Here is a 19,034-nt window from a genome sequence, read left to right as displayed (position 1 = left end):
GATAAATATTTTTTGTATCATGAAGGAGTGTGACATCAAACTCAATGGACTAGAGAATGGGATTAGAGGCTAGCTAGACTCCTGTCCTTGTCCTTCAATGAAAGATATGAAAATTCGCCCCTGCACGCTATCTTTGACGTGGGAAATAGATTTTATTTTAGAATGTTACTGAACGTATTTGTAAGCAGTGTCAAGTTAAGCTGAGTCAAGTGAGATAGTACAAATAAATAATGTTCCTTTTCTTTTTTTGTTCAGGTTTTTGGCCATGGGAAAGCAAATGGTGAACCAACATGGGCGCTTCTGCTAACAGCATTAATTGCTGAACTTGGAATTCTTATAGCTTCACTTGACATGGTGGCTCCAATTCTCTCCATGTAAGGAACAAAGTCACTGTTACAAGATAGATATGGCAGGCTTTTGAAGTCTGTTAACTTGATTACCTTTTAGAACCTCTATTTTAGATAAATACAACAGTTATTGGGACAGAAGTTCCATTTATTTAAGGACTACAAATGACCTGACGTCCATCTTAATTAACATGTAAATTGTCATGCCTCTGAAATATATCACGAGTGAACATTTTTTTCTGACATAGCTGGATTGGTCTTCCCTTTAGAAAACCGTATCATGTTTGATGCTCAGCAGTTGGACAGAAGGAATTTGGTTAGAGTCATTTGTAAAGAGTCTCTGACCTTTACATCTAATTTGTATTAACAGTTTAGGCTCGTCTTTAGTAACAAATTGGAGGTATAGCCTCTTGTGCTAGCAAAACAGATATTGGTTTTGGTGTTATGTGAGTGACATTCAGACCTTTCCGTTATTACAGTTTGTGTCAAAAACTAACGTGTGCTAAATTGTTCCTTCTCTACAGGTTTTTCTTGATGTGTTACCTCTTTGTCAATCTGGCATGTGCAGTACAAACACTTTTAAGAACTCCAAATTGGCGGCCCCGATTTAAATACTATCATTGGTAAGCAAATGACTCAGTGTATTCTTTGGTCTACTCTAGTCCGTATTCTTTGGTCTACTGAGGGGATTTGAAAGACTGTTGTTAACCCTTCATATGAGGGAAGAGCTTCCTAATAGAGGGGATGTTAGTGTGTGTTTTCTGCTGCTGATCACAGGCGTGGAGTGTTTCTATAGCTGGCTTTTGCAGCTAGCCATGGAGGACCTTACTCACTCACCTCGTTTCTGAAATTGTGTCTTGGGCAATCTTAGGATGGCTGAGAAGATGGAAAGATTCTGCAGTGCCCTGGGGCTATCAAGAGGGACTCAGTTAAGGCTGCTTGATTTCTTCCATCCATCTGGTAGTAGTCAGGGATGCAGGAAGAAACTCCTCTGTTTAGTGTGGACCAGAATTGTGGTGATTAATGTAATAATAGTGTCATCCCCACAATAGAGTATATTACAATAGTGGTGATGGAAGTTATTGTTTGCTTTTTACTGCCATCTCTTCAGGAGAGAGGATACAGAAGGTGAGAAACTTCAAGGGGGAAAGCAATTAAAATAACCAATGGGTTTGTAGCAGGTACTTCAAGCTTTTAGCTTTTTCTCCCCAGGTACTTGCTAATACCTATTTTTTCCCCCTCCCAGGGCTTTATCATTTTTAGGCATGAGTATTTGTCTTGCGTTGATGTTCATTTCATCCTGGTATTATGCTCTGGTGGCTATGCTCATTGCGGGCATGATTTACAAGTACATTGAATACCAAGGGTAAGTATTTCCAAAAGGAGAAGGGTAAGGGGGGACTTGGACTTACTTACCATTTATTGGTTCGGCACGTGAATGGGCATTGCTTTGTGTCTATGGTATTAGTTTCCTACGTGAGAGTATTTTTGCAACTCCTTTGCAGTGGTGATTCCAAAAAGAATTTATTAGATCAGGACGTATTTCTTGGGTAAGCATCTGCAAAATGTTTCTTGAAATCTGTGTGTTAGCGGGAATTGAATTGAAGGCCTATTTTGGGGATCTAGTTCCCTGCTCCACTTTACCCTCCTGGACCTTTGACAACTTCTAGCCAAGGAGGCCTGAATGGAGCCCTCTACTCTTGGCTCATAAATTGGCCAGGCAGTAAGGGTTTTTAGAGAGTCTTGTGGGGAGAGAACCAGCACCCAAACTCAGCCTTCCTTGGGATGCATGAGATTGCTATTCTCAGTCTCTTAGACTGGTAGTTTGACTGTATAACTTCATCTTCACAAATCAGATGGTGAAGCACATGGTGTGGTTCATGCATGATGATGTCCCAAGGAAATCTCAACCACAGACAGGAGTGATTTATAAATTGCAAAGTACTCCACTTAGGAAGGAACAATCAGTTGCACACATACAAAATGGAAAATGACTGCCTAGGAAGGAGTACTGTGGAAAGGGATCTGGGGGTCATAGTGGATCACAAGCTAAATATGAGTCAACAGTGTAACGCTGTTGCAAAAAAAGCAAACATTCTGGGATGTATTAGCAAGAGTATTGTAAACAAGACACGAGAAGGAATTCTTCTGCTCTACTCCATGCTGATTAGTTCTCAATTGGAGTATTGTGTCCAGTTCTGGGTGCCACATTTCAGGAAAGATGTGGACAAATTGGAGAAAGTCCAGAAAAGAGCAACAAAAATGATTAAAGGTCTAGAAAACATGACCTATGAGGGAAGATTGAAAAAATTGGATTTGTTTAGTCTGGAGAAGAGAAGACTGAGAGGGGACATAATAACAGTTTTCAAGTACATAAAAGGTTGTTAAAAGGAGGAGGGAGAAAAATTGTTCTTCTTAACCTCTGAGGATAGGACAAGAAGCAATGGGCTTAAATTGCAGCAAGGGCAGTTTAGATTGGACATTAGGAAAAACTTCCTAACTGTCAGAGTGGTTAAGCACTGGAATAAATTGCCTAGGCAGGTTGTGGAATCTCCATCATTGTGGATTTTTAAAAGCAGGTTGGACAAACACCTGTCAGGGATGGTCTAGATCAGGGGTCGGCAACCTTTCAGAAGTGGTGTGCCGAGTCTTCATTTAATCACTCTGATTTAAGATTTCGCGTGCCAGTAACACATTTTAACGTTTTTAGAAGGTCTCTTTCTATAAGTCTATAGTATATAACTAAACTATTGTTGTTTGTAAAGTAAAGTTTTTAAAATGTTTAAGAAGCTTCATTTAAAATTAAATTAAAATGCAGAGCCCCCCATACTGGTGGCCAGGACCCAGGCTGTGTGAGCGCCACTGAAAATCAGCTCGCGTGCCATAGGTTGCCTACCCTGGTCTAGATAATACTTAGTCCTGCCTTGAGTGCAAGGGACTGGACTAGATGACCTCTTGAGGTCCCTTCCAGTTCTATGATTCTCTGCCTGATGTGTTTGCTTGAAATACATCTTGCAGTTCAGCCCAGTGAATACATTAGGTTGTGAAGCACATCCGTAAATTTGTTATAAAGTAATTATGACTTCTATGCAAGAGCAAGGAAGTTAAACACTGCTGACATAATACTACCTAGCTCATATATATCGCTTTTCATCATCAGATCTCAAACCATGTATTCACTAAAATATGTGATCCTTTGCAGTGCAGAGAAGGAATGGGGTGATGGTATTCGGGGTCTGTCACTCAGTGCTGCCAGATATGCCTTGCTAAGACTGGAAGAAGGTCCTCCCCACACCAAGAACTGGAGGTAGGCATTTTGGATGTGCAAAATGCAAATTTTGCTGAGCCTCTGGTTGCATGTGCAGGATTCAAAACAATGCCCACAATTTACATGTAAATAATTAGCTTGACACTGGATAGGAGCTTTGCTATCTTAAAATACAAAAGAAGTTTAAGAACTCAATCTTTTAATGGGAGTCAGGGGCGGCTCCAGGCAGCAGCGCAGCAAGTGCGTGTCTGGGGCGGCAAGCCGCGGGGGCCGGTGTGCCGGTCGCCGTGAGGGTGGCAGTCAGGTAGCTTTCGGCGGCATGCCTATGAGAGGTCCGCCGGTCCCGTGGCTTCGGCGGCAATTTGGCGGCGGGTACGCCGAAGGTGTGGGACCGGCAGATAACCTGCAGAAATGCCGCCGAATCCGCATGACCAGTGGACCGCCAAAGGCTGCCTGACTGCTGTGCTTGGGGTGGCAAAAAACATAGAGCCGCCCCTGATGGGAGTCAGAACATGTGAGTAAGTCCTGCACACTTAGTGTGAAATGCACGCAGCCCATGTAAGATATCCCATGCTACATTAACTACATGGGGGGTGACCTGCAGAGACAGAGCAGCAGCCCATGTAAGATATCCCTGCTACATTAACTACACGGGGGGTGCCCTGCAGAGACAGAACAGCAGCCCATCTTGTCTGGGATGTGGATGGAGTCTCAGGCCCTGTGTAGGCTAGTTCAGAAAGTGGAGTTGGGGAATGACACACAATCTGTGATTCCAGGAATGCAGTGGCCTAATACCTGCCGTAGTGGCACAGAGGTTGCTGATGTGGCTGCAGCTTTAAAACTGGAATAGTGGCCAAGGATTTCTCCCTCTAGCCTCTGCACTTCAGCTGCATGCAGCCAGATTACACGGGCAACATGCATTTTGCTCTGAGAGAGCAGAGCTCTGTGTGCAGCAGCTGGAAAATAGTAAGGCTTAGTGGGCTGAGAAATCCTCATTAACCGAAAGGTAAACTTGTTCTCTTCCATGACTTTCATCTCTGAAGTGCCTAGCTCAGTCTAGCTTGTGTTATGTTGCTAACTAGCACTACTGTATGGGGATATTGAGCACTCCTCCATCTATCCAGAGGAGTAGAAGTCACCTTAAATAATACAAACAAAATCGTATACATCATGGTATTCTGTTACTCATAGCTGAATGTTGGGAAAGAAAATATTGTCAGACTGAAGTTGCATGTATCTCACATGTCAGAAGAAGGTGAAATTCATTTGTAATCTTAATTCCCAGGTGTTTGGTACATAATATCCATATAGACCTAGAAGGTAGCTTTATTGCATAAATGTAGTAGGCAATGTATTTTATATCGGGCAGATCCTTGAAAATCAGTCTCTAAGTAAAATGCTAATGCAGTCCTCTCAGACTAGTAAAATCCTTGCTTCAAACCCACCTGGAAGAAGACTCTCCAGACAATATTCCAAATCTGCTTTGTTTAAAGAATTAAAACATCAAGTACTGCCCTTTCAGTGCATATTGGTACAGCGATAGTACTTCACTGTTGTGGATATTAGTGTTAATGTTGAAGCATAATTAAGATAACTAGTGAAGCAAACATTTTAAAAAAAGTTTTATAAGAATTACCTGGACTGCTTTTTCTTTTCTTCTAGGCCTCAATTGCTGGTGCTTCTGAAATTAGATGAAGATTTGCACGTGAAGTATCCGAGGCTGTTAACATTTGCTTCTCAGCTGAAAGCTGGCAAAGGTTTGACTATCATAGGGACAGTGATCCAAGGGAATTTCCTGGAGAGTTATGGAGAGGCCCAAGCTGCTGAACAGGTGCGTGCTTTAACTATTGACATATAATGATGATTTTACACAATTGTAGTGAACGTTTATTAAACTTTGTGGAAAGTAAAACAGGCTCCAGTAAAGCAAAACTCTTAAACATGAGTGTACTAGATGCCTGTTGCCCAAAGTGCTTAAAGACATGTTTAAGTGCACTGCTGAATTGGGGTCTAAAGATCTAAAAGACATGTCATGGCTGCGGCATTAAGTTCTAGATCAGGGGTAGGCAACCTATGGCACGCGTGCCAAAGGCGGCACGCGAGCTGATTTTCAGTGGCACTCACACAGCCCGGGCCATTATTGTTCTGTTTATATCTTGCAGCTTTGTTATAAAGCCTTATAGCATATGAAGCCTTATACTACATATGATTCTCCTGTCCTTCATTTCTCAAAATAGGGCAGTAAACTTTTGCCCCTGATGAGTATATGCAGATTACAGTATGAACATGCATAAGAAGTATAATAATCAGTTGATGTAGAGGATCTGAGTTCATTTTAATGGAGAACTTTTTTCCCTTGCCTTATCTTCCAGACTATTAAGAACATGATTGAAATTGAGAAAGTGAAAGGATTTTGTCAAGTAGTTGTAGCCACCAAGGTTCGAGAAGGAATTGCCCACTTGATACAGTCCTGTGGACTAGGTGGCATGAAACACAACACTGTGGTTTTGGGATGGCCGTATGGCTGGAGACAAAGTGAAGATGCGAGAGCCTGGAAAACATTTATAGGTTAGTTGTAATATGTGATGTGGTTAGACACCCAGAACCAAGTTCTCTGTACTACTCTACACACATTATACTTGTGATTGAACAGATTTATTCTGCAAGTTCAGTATTGCTTTCCCACTATTTGCATGAATATTAACAAAAAAAGTAAAAAGTAAAGTAATGGCACTCATTGACAGGTATATGTGTCTATATGCCATTTCAAATGTTTTTTAATAAACAATACCATTTTTTCAATTAAAAAGCCTTTATAGTTGCACAGTTATACAAAAGGAGTAAATACATGTATTTAATGTGAGCGGTGATTTTATGGGTAAGTGGCACTTGCTCACTGAATAGCCTTTTCCATTATAATTTTCTTTTACAGTACCATAGAAAAGTGACTGTTTGCTTTCTTCCCCTTCCCTGCAGATACTGTGCGTTGTACAACTGCTGCCCATCTGGCTCTGTTGGTGCCCAAAAATGTGTCTTTCTATCCCAGCAACCATGAACGTTACAACGAAGGCAACATTGATGTGTGGTGGATTGTGCATGATGGAGGCATGTTGATGTTGCTTCCTTTTCTACTGAAGCAGCATAAAGTAAGGATTTAAAGAGCTAGAGAACAAATTCGTCTGCCTACTATGTATGCATCAGTGTATGGTGTGGAACAGTGAGCCAGCAATAAGTGAAGATCCTCATGCTGTTCTCCCAATACGTTTTGTCTTGTATTATATATTTATAAAAAATGGTTTTTGACCCACATGTACATTCTTCTCATGTACAATACATTCTTATATTACCAGAATGTATCTTTTCCTACCTGATCATAGCTGGAGTGGTCATACAAACTCACAAATCTTTACCTTGTAAAAAAAGGAAAGGTACTGCATTGAAAAGGTAGCGCTCCTGTAGCTGTGTTTGAGACTTTTTTTTTTAAATATGGAGATATCCCTATCTCATAGAGCTGGAAGGGACCTTGAAAGGTCATCGAGTCCAGTCCCCTGCCTTCACAGCAGGACCAAGTACTGTCCCTGACAGTTTTTTGCCCCAGATCCCTAAGTGGCTCCCTCAAGGATTGAGCTCACAACCCTGGGTTTAGCAGGCTAATGCTCAAACCACTGAACTATCCTTCCCCCCCAAAGACTTGCTCAGCCTTCTGTTGATAGCTATGTAAATTTAATAAGAAGTGTACCATAAAGGACTCAGCAGACTGCTTATGGATACCATTTTCACAAGGGCTATAGGACCTAATGGATGTCTAAATTTTAGACACTTGATGTATTTCATTGCAATATAATTGGATTATATGCATGCAAAAGGAGAACACTGTCAGGTTATGAAGCAAGTGTTAATTCGGAAGCCAGTGTACTAGTTAACCAAAGAAAGAATTCATTTGTATTAAGCGGTTGTAGTACCAGAAATTAAACTGAATTTAATAAACTCAATATGATCATGAAGGTGAGGGACCACAATAGTGCTGGTAGTACAGCTGGTTGAGAAATGACCCCAAATTATGAAAACTATAGACTTCTTCATCAAATTTGATTATGTTGAGAAATTTTGAGCACTCAAACTGGTTGAAAACCAGCAATAAAAAATTAATGAAAACTTTTCACAAATTGATTGGAACTTAACAAATTTGAAAACTTTCTCTAAAACAGGCAGGTACAAAGAAAGTCGTCCGTCTCTCTATCCCATACTTACCAATGATTGCACCTCTTCTGAGCTGCCTTGCCTTGCTCCATCTCTTGGCTTCCCTTGGAAGAGGCAGTCCATTATTCCAAAGTGTGGTGGTTATTTCTTAAAGACAAAGGGCAGGTCTTCACTACCTGCTGGATCGGCGGGTAGAGATCGATCTGTCGGGCATCGATTTATCGCATCTCGTCTAGATGTGGATAAATTGATCCCCGAACGCGCTCCCTGTTGACTCCGTAACTCCAGCCCGTGAGAGGCGGAAGCGGAGTCGAAGGGGGAGTGGCAGTGGCAGCTATTCGCGTAGCTGAAGTTGCGTATCCTAGGTTGACCTCCCTCCTCCCCCCTCAATGTAGACCGGGGCAAAGAGGAGGAACCTAGGTCTCCTTAAGTGAAAGGAATCCACTAACCTCTCTGTCATCAGGAGAGATGGTTAAAATAAGATGATTAAAAAAGTCTTTCAGTAGTACTGTATCTTTTAAAAATAAGACAGTATTTATGCCCCTTGTGTCCAAAATGTTATGATTTTAAAATATAGTTCCCTTGGGATTTTTGGTGACTTTTTCCCAGTTTGTCCTTTGCGGGTCCCTACATCATGGCTTTAGGCTGGATGGGAAAATATTAAGCCTCCTGAAGCCACTTTAGCTTTAGCTAGCGGGGTCACTTGATGCTGAAGACACTTCAGCTTTGGCCAGTGGGATCACTTGATGGGGCCAGGAAACTTATCAGCCAATGTAAAGGCTATGATTGGTTTTGTCATGACAGGAATGCAAGAAAAAAATTAATCTCACAAACCTTGGCATATAGCACATCAGTGTTAAGTTTATTTGTTGTTAAAATTTAAAAGAATATAAAGATCATAAAACACCCCAGAAGAATGAAATATGTCAAGATTTTGTGGCAGTCTCACCAGCGAGCAGACCAGGGTGAATGAATAATGTTTTATTGAGGTATCCCCTCCCACCTCAAAAAAAAAAAAAAAAAGGGTCATGGGTTTTGTCAAGGGAAACATAGCAGTGAAAAATGTGCAGACTCACTAGTGAGAAATATAACTGGGATTTTTCTTATGTTCTAGTTCATAGGACCATTGGGCTGGCCTCATATAGCTTTTCTTTGTTATCTTTAAGCCAAAAGAGAAGCTGGATACAAATTTAAGGCCTGCCTTACATTAATGGCTCATTAACTGTGTTTGTTAAAGTCATGCTTGATAATCATCTCAGTTTGTCAACACAATGCGTCAGCAATGCTCCTAAACTATGCTTGATTTCTCTGATGGGAAAGTCAATAGTATGGATGTGTTTAAAAAAAAAATCCACAGAGCTCAGTACAATAACTATGTTGGAAAACAAGGGTGCTATATTTATTACAGTTCTGTTTTGTGTAGAAAATAAGTTGTTGGTTCACGTGTTTTGAGAACTTGTATTTTCCCCCATAGGTCTGGAGAAAGTGCAAAATGAGAATTTTCACAGTAGCCCAGATGGATGATAACAGCATTCAGATGAAGAAGGACCTGGCTACTTTCCTTTATCAACTACGAATAGAAGCAGAGGTGGAAGTGGTAGAAATGGTAAGGGATTGATCCTATTTCTCCTTAAGGTTTGAATGCTAGTAAGTTGTTTGATTACAAAGAGGAATATTTTTCTTATTTCTGCAGCAAAACAGTGATATTTCAGCTTATACCTACGAGCGGACCCTAATGATGGAGCAGAGATCTCAGATGCTGAGGCAAATGAGACTGACCAAAACAGAAAGGGAAAGGGAGGTATGTCATTCACTATAGAAAAAGCTAAGGTGGATGAATCCAAGCACTGTTCCTAGTACAATTTCAAATCCTTCATATAGCGTTGTAAAACTTTCATGAATTAATACATAGACACCTCCCACATCTTGAAGAAAACGAACATTCAATGTAGCCTTTTTGGTTGCTATGTCTGAAAACTAGGTTTATTCCTATTGGTTAACATCTTGCCTGCACTCATGGAGCCATGCTAGAAATGCTTTGTCCTAGGAAAGAATGCATGGTGGTCACGTAAGCTGTAAAAAGCCTTTTGTGCATTTCCCTGAATGATTATGTGATGTCTTGTTAGTTCAGAATATAAGACTTAGGAGGTTTCTTGAAAGTCTCAAGAGTTTCCGGTACATGCGATATCTTGGGTTTGTCCCAGTTCATGACACATCCTGTTTTGCTAGTGTGGGTTTATGTCATGTCTTGGATTCTGGTAGAACCAGGCAACTAATTCACTTGGCCTCCAAAGCTCTTCAATTTGTATTATGCTGTCCCATCTGAGCAGAACAGTTTTCATCAGCTTGGGGTCAGTCTGGGCTGCCAGGTTCCATATTATCTTATGATGTCAAGTTCTCTATTTCTCTGTATAGAGACACCCACACTGGTCCAAATTCTGGTTGACTCATATGCACCATAACCCTATTTGCTCTTTGTGTTAGTGAACTGCTCTGGCTCCTCTCCTGAATACAGGAGTATGAAGGGTACAATGAAATGAGAGCTATTTACTTGGTGAAAGGGATCCAGAAAAGATAAAATTAACCTGTGAAAGTAGAACTCAACTTGCCATTTAAACACTTCTCAGGCCCAGCTGGTAAAGGACAGACATTCTATAATACGGCTGGAAAGCCTGTACTCGGATGAAGAAGATGAGGGGGAGACAGTACCTGATAAAATTCAGATGACATGGACAAAAGAGAAATGCGACTCTGAAAAACGGAACCGGAACACTGCAGTGGAAAACTTCAGAGAACTGATCAGTATTAAACCGTGAGTTTCAGTGGGGCTGATATCTCAGACCACTTGGGGTTAAAGTCTGGTTGTGCTGCTGTCCATTGTACGACACCCCTAATGACAAAACAACTTGACTTCCTTTTTTAAAAAATGTTTTAGTACTGCACAGGTCTCTCTTGCATTTAAACGTTTGAGGCTTTAATAGTGGAAAGTCAGCAAAGTTAGTCACCCTAATGCAGAGCTAAATGTGGCTATGAATACTAAAAAAAAATCCCCAAAGTTCTAGAATTGGTCCTTAAGTTGTGGCTTCATATAAAATGGAAGAATTGTTTGTAATCCCTTATGTAATATATGTGTATCTGAGACCATCCAGCACTAGTTTATTGGCAGATGATCATATCACTTACTGCTAAGTAACTCAGTGAAAATTCCTGAGTGTTTGAAATTCCTATTCATTGGTATTGATAATTCTAGCATATTTTACTGTTAAAAATCCATAGAAATTCTGTGTTTAAATTTAAATTGATGTATTCTTATCTCCCTTTCATGCTTTCAGAGAGTGGGAAAACCTGTAAGTTTTTTTGCTAATTGTTTAAAAATGTTTTTCTGTGGATGGGAGTGGGAAGATCTAGAATTCTCCCTAGATGAAAAGGAATGACATTATTAGCCTACATTTGATGCTGTACAATGGGCCTGATCCTGCATGCTTGAAGTTGAGGGGAAACTTGCCATTGTCTTTAAAGGGTGCAAGATTGGGTCCTTAATTCTTAAGGTGATAGGTATCTTAGAAATAACATAAAGCAAAGTCTGCAAGAGTTACCCTGTCTAACCAGGACTGACTCAGGGAAAAACAACTTCAGGTTTGAGCATTTAATTGTGTTTTCAAGAATGGCATACTTCCGTTTGGGTGATCAAAGGATGTGTGTTATTGTTGGGGCACAATATCAGATGATGGGAAAGCCAAAGTTCAGCCTGTCGTACAGAACAGAAATTCAGGACAGTGCTGACTTGAACTTCTCTAGCTCTTTGTAGTTTTCTCACAAGCTTAAATATGATACGCAAAGGACATAGTCAAAGTGCTTTTACCATCGTTTGAATGTTTTTACTCTCCATTGTTTGCAGTAGCTTTCATAGCAGCTTGAAATTAGATTCTTTTCAGGTCCAGTTCTGTCTGCACATGCCCCCAATCCTGTCCCCAAAGGAACATTGTTCGTAGTCTCTCCTGGAGGCTGGGTGAACCATTCCTTTCATGCCTACACCATACTAAATGGCATTTTCTCAGCTCTCTGGATAGATGCCAGTTTTAAGGGTCACCTTGAACATTTTTTTTGTCTCTTTGGATCTCCTCCAAAAGTTGATTACAAAAATAACAATTCCTTCCTCATCTCCCATAGTTATAGTACTGTGAAGTCTTGCCTCTCTTGTCTGTGACCTTTCTGTTTCTGACATGGAAGAGGCAGAGACTGTGCTCACTTTTTCAATAAAACATACGGCCATAGCATGACATCAGAAGGAAAGTATTCCAAACCGGGCAAGTTGGACCCTGTTGTAAATCTTGCTCCTAAATAGTTCTGTGCAGCAGCACTGTTTCTTGGTAAAGCAGTGCAAATAAGTCACCTCCGTGTATCTGCCACTTCCTGAATGTTTTGGGGAAGCTTATTCCCTTACAAAATGTCAACAAACATACAACCCAAGTAATCATCACAAGACGAAAGCTAAAATTAAACTGACTTCAAAAACAAAAAAGCCTCCAGAAAAGAAATGATTTCAGTAAGGCCTGTTACCATAATTTGTAGCATGTAAAATGGGTACTTATGTAACCCCCTTCCCTAAAATACCTGGTTTTGGTTGAAAAACATCAATAGTAATAAAGAAATCCTTATCCAAGTTGCAAAGGCTAATTGATTTTCCCTTTAGGTCTGCATCTATCTGTCTGTCTTTTGTTTTGTTCTCCCTTTTTAGCCCTTATTAGCCACACAAATAGTTAGTTTCCTATTGGCAGGAGACATCTTCTGCCTAAAAATGACTCCCTGACTCTCTAGTTCTTATTCAGCATGGATTGGTGTGATCTGATCATATTTTCAGTGTAATAAATCCTGGACGCTTTCTGTGAGGATATGAGTGTTTTGCAGCTCAAAAAACACAAGTGCACTTCTTAAAAATGTGGGCTGGTGTTGCTGTCACCAGTTTCTGAGTTATCTGTGAGACATGGAGTTCTCCGAGTTGAGGATTTCTTCTGTACTTTAGTGTGTTGAGTGGGGGATTTTTGGTCAGTGTGACCTGGACTATTGCTTTGCCATGTGCCCTGAGAAAGAGGCCGTATATAGTTATGCTGCCTAAGGACCAGACTGTGATTCAGAGGAAGTAAACTGGGCCGGGCTTACACTCAGCACAATGTACCACACCTGGCATGCTGGCTGTGCTGACTGGCGCATTGGCAGGAGCAAGGAAGCAGTAATGGCTCTGTAGAGCCTGCTTTCCTTTCTGTACTGAAACCCAAGACGTGGGTGGCCCATGCAAGAGAGGAAGAGGGCAGTGCCTTATTCCCCTTGTGTGGATGCATAGGGCTAGTGATTTATTCCTTGGTGTAGGAGCATAATGCTCTGCTTGAAAGCCCTGCCAGTTTGGTGGAACGCTCCTTAGGTTGTTACAAGTTGTTGACTGTGACTCAAGAATTCCAGCTCAACTCTAATCTGAGGTCACAGTGGAGGACCTGGGTATTTTCCACTTTTAATAGTCAATAACCATCCACTCCAGCCCATGTCTTACTCAGTTTGGGCCTGATCCTAAGCCCCTTGACGTCAATGAGACTCTTACCATTGGCATCAGTGAGTAAGTAGATGAGGCCGTCAGTGCAATAGAGTTTGTTTGTACTGGTGATCTCAAGGGTGAATTTCTTATCTCATGCGGTCTGGCAATAGCTGCTTAGGAGAGACCAAGCACAGCAGTGGAATGGGAAATAAGTTAAATGTTGCCTTCCAAACACAGATCACAAAAACTAGTGGAATAGTATTAGCTCTAAACACGTGGAGGTACAAATAACTCTGTACCTTTCAAATAAAACCTGGGGGGAAAAGTGTTTGATTAGTTTACTTTTTAAATAGTATTTCGTAGATATGGTCATTATAAGATATTTTTGTAATGATTTTTTCCCAGTTCAGTTTTACAAGTTTTTTTCTAACAGTAAACATGTGATTCTTTAACAGGAACCAGTCAAATGTCAGAAGAATGCACACAGCAGTGAAGTTAAATGAAGTAATTGTAAATAGATCCCATGATGCCAGACTTGTTCTACTCAACATGCCTGGCCCTCCAAAGAATGTAGATGGTGATGAAAACTGTATCCTTTGAAGGAAAGCCAAGATGATACTCAAAAACATGCATCTCCCTATCTAACCAGGTTCTTATACTTTGCCTATCAAAGATATTTATTTAAACCAAAATAAGTGTAACTTACTGTTCCAGTGGTATGAAAGTAGTAAATCGTCCTGTTGGGATCCTGGAAGTGCACTGGCGGAAACCCACCCACTGCTAAAGGACCTCCCTCAGCCTAAGGAGAGGATCCACAAAGTCCAGGATCTCAATTAATTACGGGGGACAACTAAAGATATAACAGGGACAGGAGTGAGGTCACAGGGATAAAGTAGTAAATCGTGGTTGTTGAGATACAGTAAATACTTTTAAGGGAAAGTCAGATCTGCCTTGCCACTCTCCTGTTTTGTACCCAAGATGCTTTACTAACGTCACCTGTCAGAGGGCCTGACCTGTCTTGTCTACACTCCTTTCTTAGTTTCATTTTCTCTGATGGGCCTGCCTTCATAAGCTTTGGCAACAGTAAGGAAATTCAGTAGCAGGAGTTTTTCCTCCTACAGAATGAGGCTAAACAAGCTGACATTACTTAACATAGAAATGATATTTGCTCTTTCAAGGAATAAGCTACCCTTTTCTTATTGTACTTTGAAGCATTTAATAAGAATGAATTCCTGTACACAAAAATCAACAAGGAGAGTGGGGGAAAGAGGTTAATGCTTACTGATTGGATTCTAAAGAGGCACTTAGTTTAATTATACTAACAAAAGATCTACTTCTGACATGGTAACTTCAAATCTATCGTCTATTTGGCCCTATATTTGGAAGTTTGTAACAACTGAAATCTAGCCAGTCTGACATTTACAACTGTGAATCTGTAGGGGTGAGTAAGATGCACTTCCAGGATGGTTGACATTTCCAGAGAGATTTAGAGCATATTCCTAGGAGGCAGTATGGACATCCTGCCCAGGAAGTGGCTTGGGTAATACATGACTTTTGTGGATTCAGGTGTGTTTCTAAAGCAGGGAAAATGTTAAGTTTTTGTGTGACCTTAAAATGGCATACTAGCTTCTTTAGCTTCCTATAGCTCAAAGTTTAAGGAATAGATGCAGCATGGGAGAAATTTCTGGGTAGTATCCATGAATCAGCTGTCCCTCTGTTTTCCTTACGTCCCACTAAAGTTTGTCTTGGATTAAAATCTCATGGTGGACAACTGTCCACTCCTGCCCTGTTATAGACCCAACTTGCACTCTGAAGGGAGCAGGGTTTGAAAAAAGTTTAGGATATGGTTGAAACATGACTCCAAATATGGCTGGGGCATCCCATACATCTTGTGCTTGATGCTATATTGGTCCACAAAGACAACACAGATCTGTCAGATTTAGTCAAGTTGCAATAAATTAATTTACTGCTAAAATGTAATTTGGCCTTTCATTTGGTTTCAAAGCATAAACATTTTCAAAGTATATGCAGCCATGAATATGAAATGTTTATATCAATTTAAGAAACTTTAAATCTACCAGTTCTTCAAAAGTTTAACTGCACTAGTTCTTTAAAGAGTTTGCCCATACTATTTAGAAGAATTCAATCTCCCAATTGCAATTGACCTACTAATAAATTCATTTTTAAGAAATCTAAGAGGATTGTTTCAAGAAATCGCTCAAGATTTTTAGATACACTCAGTATATTAGAAAACTTATTGCTATTGTATTACTGTTCAGTAAAAAGGATGCCAGTGACTCAGTGTCTGCATTTAAGTTATAAAATATCATTTGTCCTTGACTTTACTGATACAGATATGGAATTCCTGGAGGTTTTGACAGAGGGCTTGGAGAGAGTATTACTTGTTAGAGGAGGTGGTCGTGAAGTCATCACCATTTACTCTTGATTTAATACAGCTTTCTGCACCATCGCACATTTACCTTCTTGATGACAAAGGACATTCCAGTTTTAAATGGAGAAGAAAATAGGTTCTCTCTCTTTCTCTCTCTCCTCCCTTCAAACAAACACAGACTTTCCATCATCCATCCAGTCTCCTGAATGACTTACTAGACTTTTCTCACCAACCTTTACAGTATACCGTAGATCTTAGTACTGGTTCTATTGTTTTTTTGTCAAGTGACACTCCAGTTGCTACATACATATCTTTTGTATTGCAGTAGTACACCATCCAACTGGCAACACAAGTGAATCATGAATCTACAATTGTACTTGGCTTCTGCTTTGATGCTCTGGCATTTGTGAATGTAGTTTTAACACTAAATCTCTTTTTAGAAAACAGGGCTAACGTGCAGTGTTTTTAGAAACTGTATAAAGTTAGGACTCGAAAGTCAGTTACTGTAACAAGATTTTAAAAGCTTTTATATTCGTTTATGGGGATAGGACTACATTATATAGCTAGTTTTTGCTGAAGTTCACCTATAATGCATTTTCTAAACAAAACACTAAGTTGAAAGAACTGTCTGACAAAGCTACAGTTTTGTGGGTTCATTTCCAGAACTACAGTTCAAGTATTGGATAAGAATTTATACTTTAATACATTTATAGATTTAAATAAATTATGTTGATATAGTTGATTATGTATGTAGATTGCTACAAACAGTGTGTAGCTTCTGAGACTTATGGTTTTGTGGAGGAGGCAGGTCCCTATTTATTTTTATATTTATTTGTTAGAAACAGTGGAAACACAGACGCAAACAGTCTAGGAGTTTCACAGAGAGGTTGCTTAAATCAATTTCAAACCGTCAGTGGATCGAAGATCAGTCCAGTGCAGTTCTTCCCCATTTAAAATTCCTGCAGCCCATCATTGTATGATTCTGAGTATATTGAGAATCCAGTACATGGAAATAGAGGTGTTGCATTGCACACAGCGATGGGTTGCACTTGCACAAGTACAGAAGCTGCTTTTTTGTAGGCTTGTCTTTTACCAAGCCCATTAAATTATACTTACTGTACAGAAGGATCATATTTTTTCAATAAAATGTTGCATACACTTAATTATTAAGCAATGTGGAGTTCTATATGCTGTAATGCAATAGCTAGTGTGCACACACCATTCTCTCTATTGTATGGAATTGGAATTGTTCAACTACAGCTGCATAGACTGCTAACTATTAAAGGAACATAAGAATTGACATCCCAGCCAAAGTCTTGTCTGACATTATCTGGTATATAATACCCCATAATAGATAACTGTGCGCTAACATATTTATGGGAGGAACAGGAGGGACTTTCTCTTCACCGGTTTCAGAGTAGCAGCCGTGTTAGTCTGTATCCGCAAAAAGAAGAACAGGAGTACTTGTGGCACCTTAGTTAGTCTCTAAGGTGCCACAAGTACTCCTGTTCTTCTTTTTTCTCTTCACCTTAACTGTTAGTGGTTGGTATATACTGAAGCATTAAGGTTGATACACTTGATAATTTTTTTAATTCTGTCTAGGATAGCAATTGATATAATCATATAAATGTTTTGATTTCTAGTAGCAGTGAGTTCCACAGACTGATGATACATTGTATTAAAAACTTACTAGTTTCCAAATGTGTGACCCTCTAACTTCTTTCCTTCCCCTCTTCTTCTATTGTAGAAAAGATAACGTGCCACTTCACATTATGACCAAGTCAAAGAAACCTTTGCATAATGACACCGAGGTGTTTTTACTGGATGGTTACAATTAATACTGTACAAAAGTATCTGTTAGTGAAATGGCAGGGGCTGTGATTTTTTTGTTTTTTTTTTAATTAGGAGATGCTGATCTCTGTCCCTGTGTATATTGGGGTTGCCATGGTGTGGAGCACAGTGAGACTTGTGTAACCTGGGGTGGATAGCGATGTCTTACCCAGTGTGGGCACAGAGGTATCATTATGGAATTATATCACATATTCTGGTTTTCTGACGTCCTCTTCCTGTTGCAAGTACTCCTGCTCTCTCCACTGCTATCAGTGAATCCCGAATATAATCGGTGTGTGTATGCCAGAACTCTGGCAAAACAATCCAGCATGTCAAGTCACCGACAGATGGGTACTACATTGATCTGCTCTTCACATTTCCATGCTTGTTCTCTCCCCCTTCTCAATCCCACTAAGACAATTCAAACCCTTGTTTAGGAAACTGCTCCCTTACAGGAATAGGACATGGGTCCCTCCTAGTCAGGGCCGGCTCCAGGCACCAGCCTGGCAAGCAGGTGCTTGGGGCGGCCGCTCCGGAGAGGGGAGGCACGTCCAGCTATTCGTCGGCAATTCGGTAGACGGTCCCTCACTCCTGCTCGGAGCGAAGGACCTCCCGCCGAATTGCCGCCGCAGATTGTGATCACAGCTTTTTTTTTTTTTTTGGCTGCTTGGGGAGGCCAAAACCCTGCAGCCGGCCCTGCTCCCAGTGAAATGTGTCTAAAATATGGGATGGAGTTTTGAAGAGCACTGGCACAATTAAGGACCCTGGGGCTTGCTCTGTAGTGGAGAACTAATTTTTTGCTTAAAAACTAACTGTACTGGAGCCCAGGCTCTGGCAGCATGAATCATTTTTACTCTTTGCTTTAGAACAAGTTGAAAAGGTCAAGCGTGTGAAGTCTACAATAACATTTGTAAAGAAATCCTCCAATGAATGATGTTGTGAAAGAGCAAAGTATTGTATAAATTTAAGCTGATCACAATCACTCATTTGCATGCACTGTAATAGAGGAGTATTATTCTTGCTGGTTTATTGCTTAGAATTTATTAGAACAGCTCTGAGGAATTACCTTTTTTTGTCCCCACCTCAGCGCACCATATTTAAACTTTTCCGAGCCACACCACACTGAAGAATCAGCTAGCCATATTGGTTCATCATGGAAAATCACGTTCCTGTGGCATTTGGCGTCATGCAGCTCCATTTTATTAAAGGGTTTTAGTGCCATCTACTGCACGTTCAAGTAAACTGGGACTTCATCCTTAACTTCTAAAGTCTGTTGCTTGTGAACCCGTGTTAGCTGTGTTAGAATGTATGCAGGAAGCATGCAATGCAGGTTATCCCCTTCCCCCCCCCCCCCCCCCCAAAAAAAAAAAAAGTCAAAGGAATATACAGACAGCAAACACAAACTTGGGTCTGGTCATTAGTATTTAGTAAATGTTATGGATAATTGAGAACCTTTAATATAGTGGGTTC

At 40.4% G+C, this 19,034-nt stretch overlaps 1 protein-coding gene across 1 annotated transcript in view; it reads left to right on the top strand.

The window, feature by feature from the left end:
- The window catches only part of SLC12A4 (solute carrier family 12 member 4), an 83,213-nt gene extending 65,776 nt beyond the window's left edge, over window positions 1-17,437 (top strand). Inside the window, exons 13-24 of the mRNA XM_054048681.1 lie at window positions 256-374; window positions 872-970; window positions 1,594-1,713; window positions 3,550-3,654; window positions 5,278-5,446; window positions 5,988-6,183; window positions 6,592-6,761; window positions 9,290-9,421; window positions 9,509-9,616; window positions 10,443-10,627; window positions 13,798-13,931; window positions 15,697-17,437. Of these exons, the coding sequence (XP_053904656.1) occupies window positions 256-374; window positions 872-970; window positions 1,594-1,713; window positions 3,550-3,654; window positions 5,278-5,446; window positions 5,988-6,183; window positions 6,592-6,761; window positions 9,290-9,421; window positions 9,509-9,616; window positions 10,443-10,627; window positions 13,798-13,931; window positions 15,697-15,788 (1,629 nt within the window). The 3' untranslated portion in view covers window positions 15,789-17,437. The remainder of the gene's footprint in view (window positions 1-255; window positions 375-871; window positions 971-1,593; window positions 1,714-3,549; window positions 3,655-5,277; window positions 5,447-5,987; window positions 6,184-6,591; window positions 6,762-9,289; window positions 9,422-9,508; window positions 9,617-10,442; window positions 10,628-13,797; window positions 13,932-15,696) is intronic.
- The last annotated feature ends 1,597 nt before the right edge of the window (window positions 17,438-19,034 follow it).

This window comes from Malaclemys terrapin, chromosome 14 (assembly GCF_027887155.1).
Source record: "Malaclemys terrapin pileata isolate rMalTer1 chromosome 14, rMalTer1.hap1, whole genome shotgun sequence".
Taxonomy (NCBI): Eukaryota; Metazoa; Chordata; order Testudines; family Emydidae; genus Malaclemys; species Malaclemys terrapin.
This window is presented reverse-complemented; position numbering and strand designations above follow the sequence as displayed.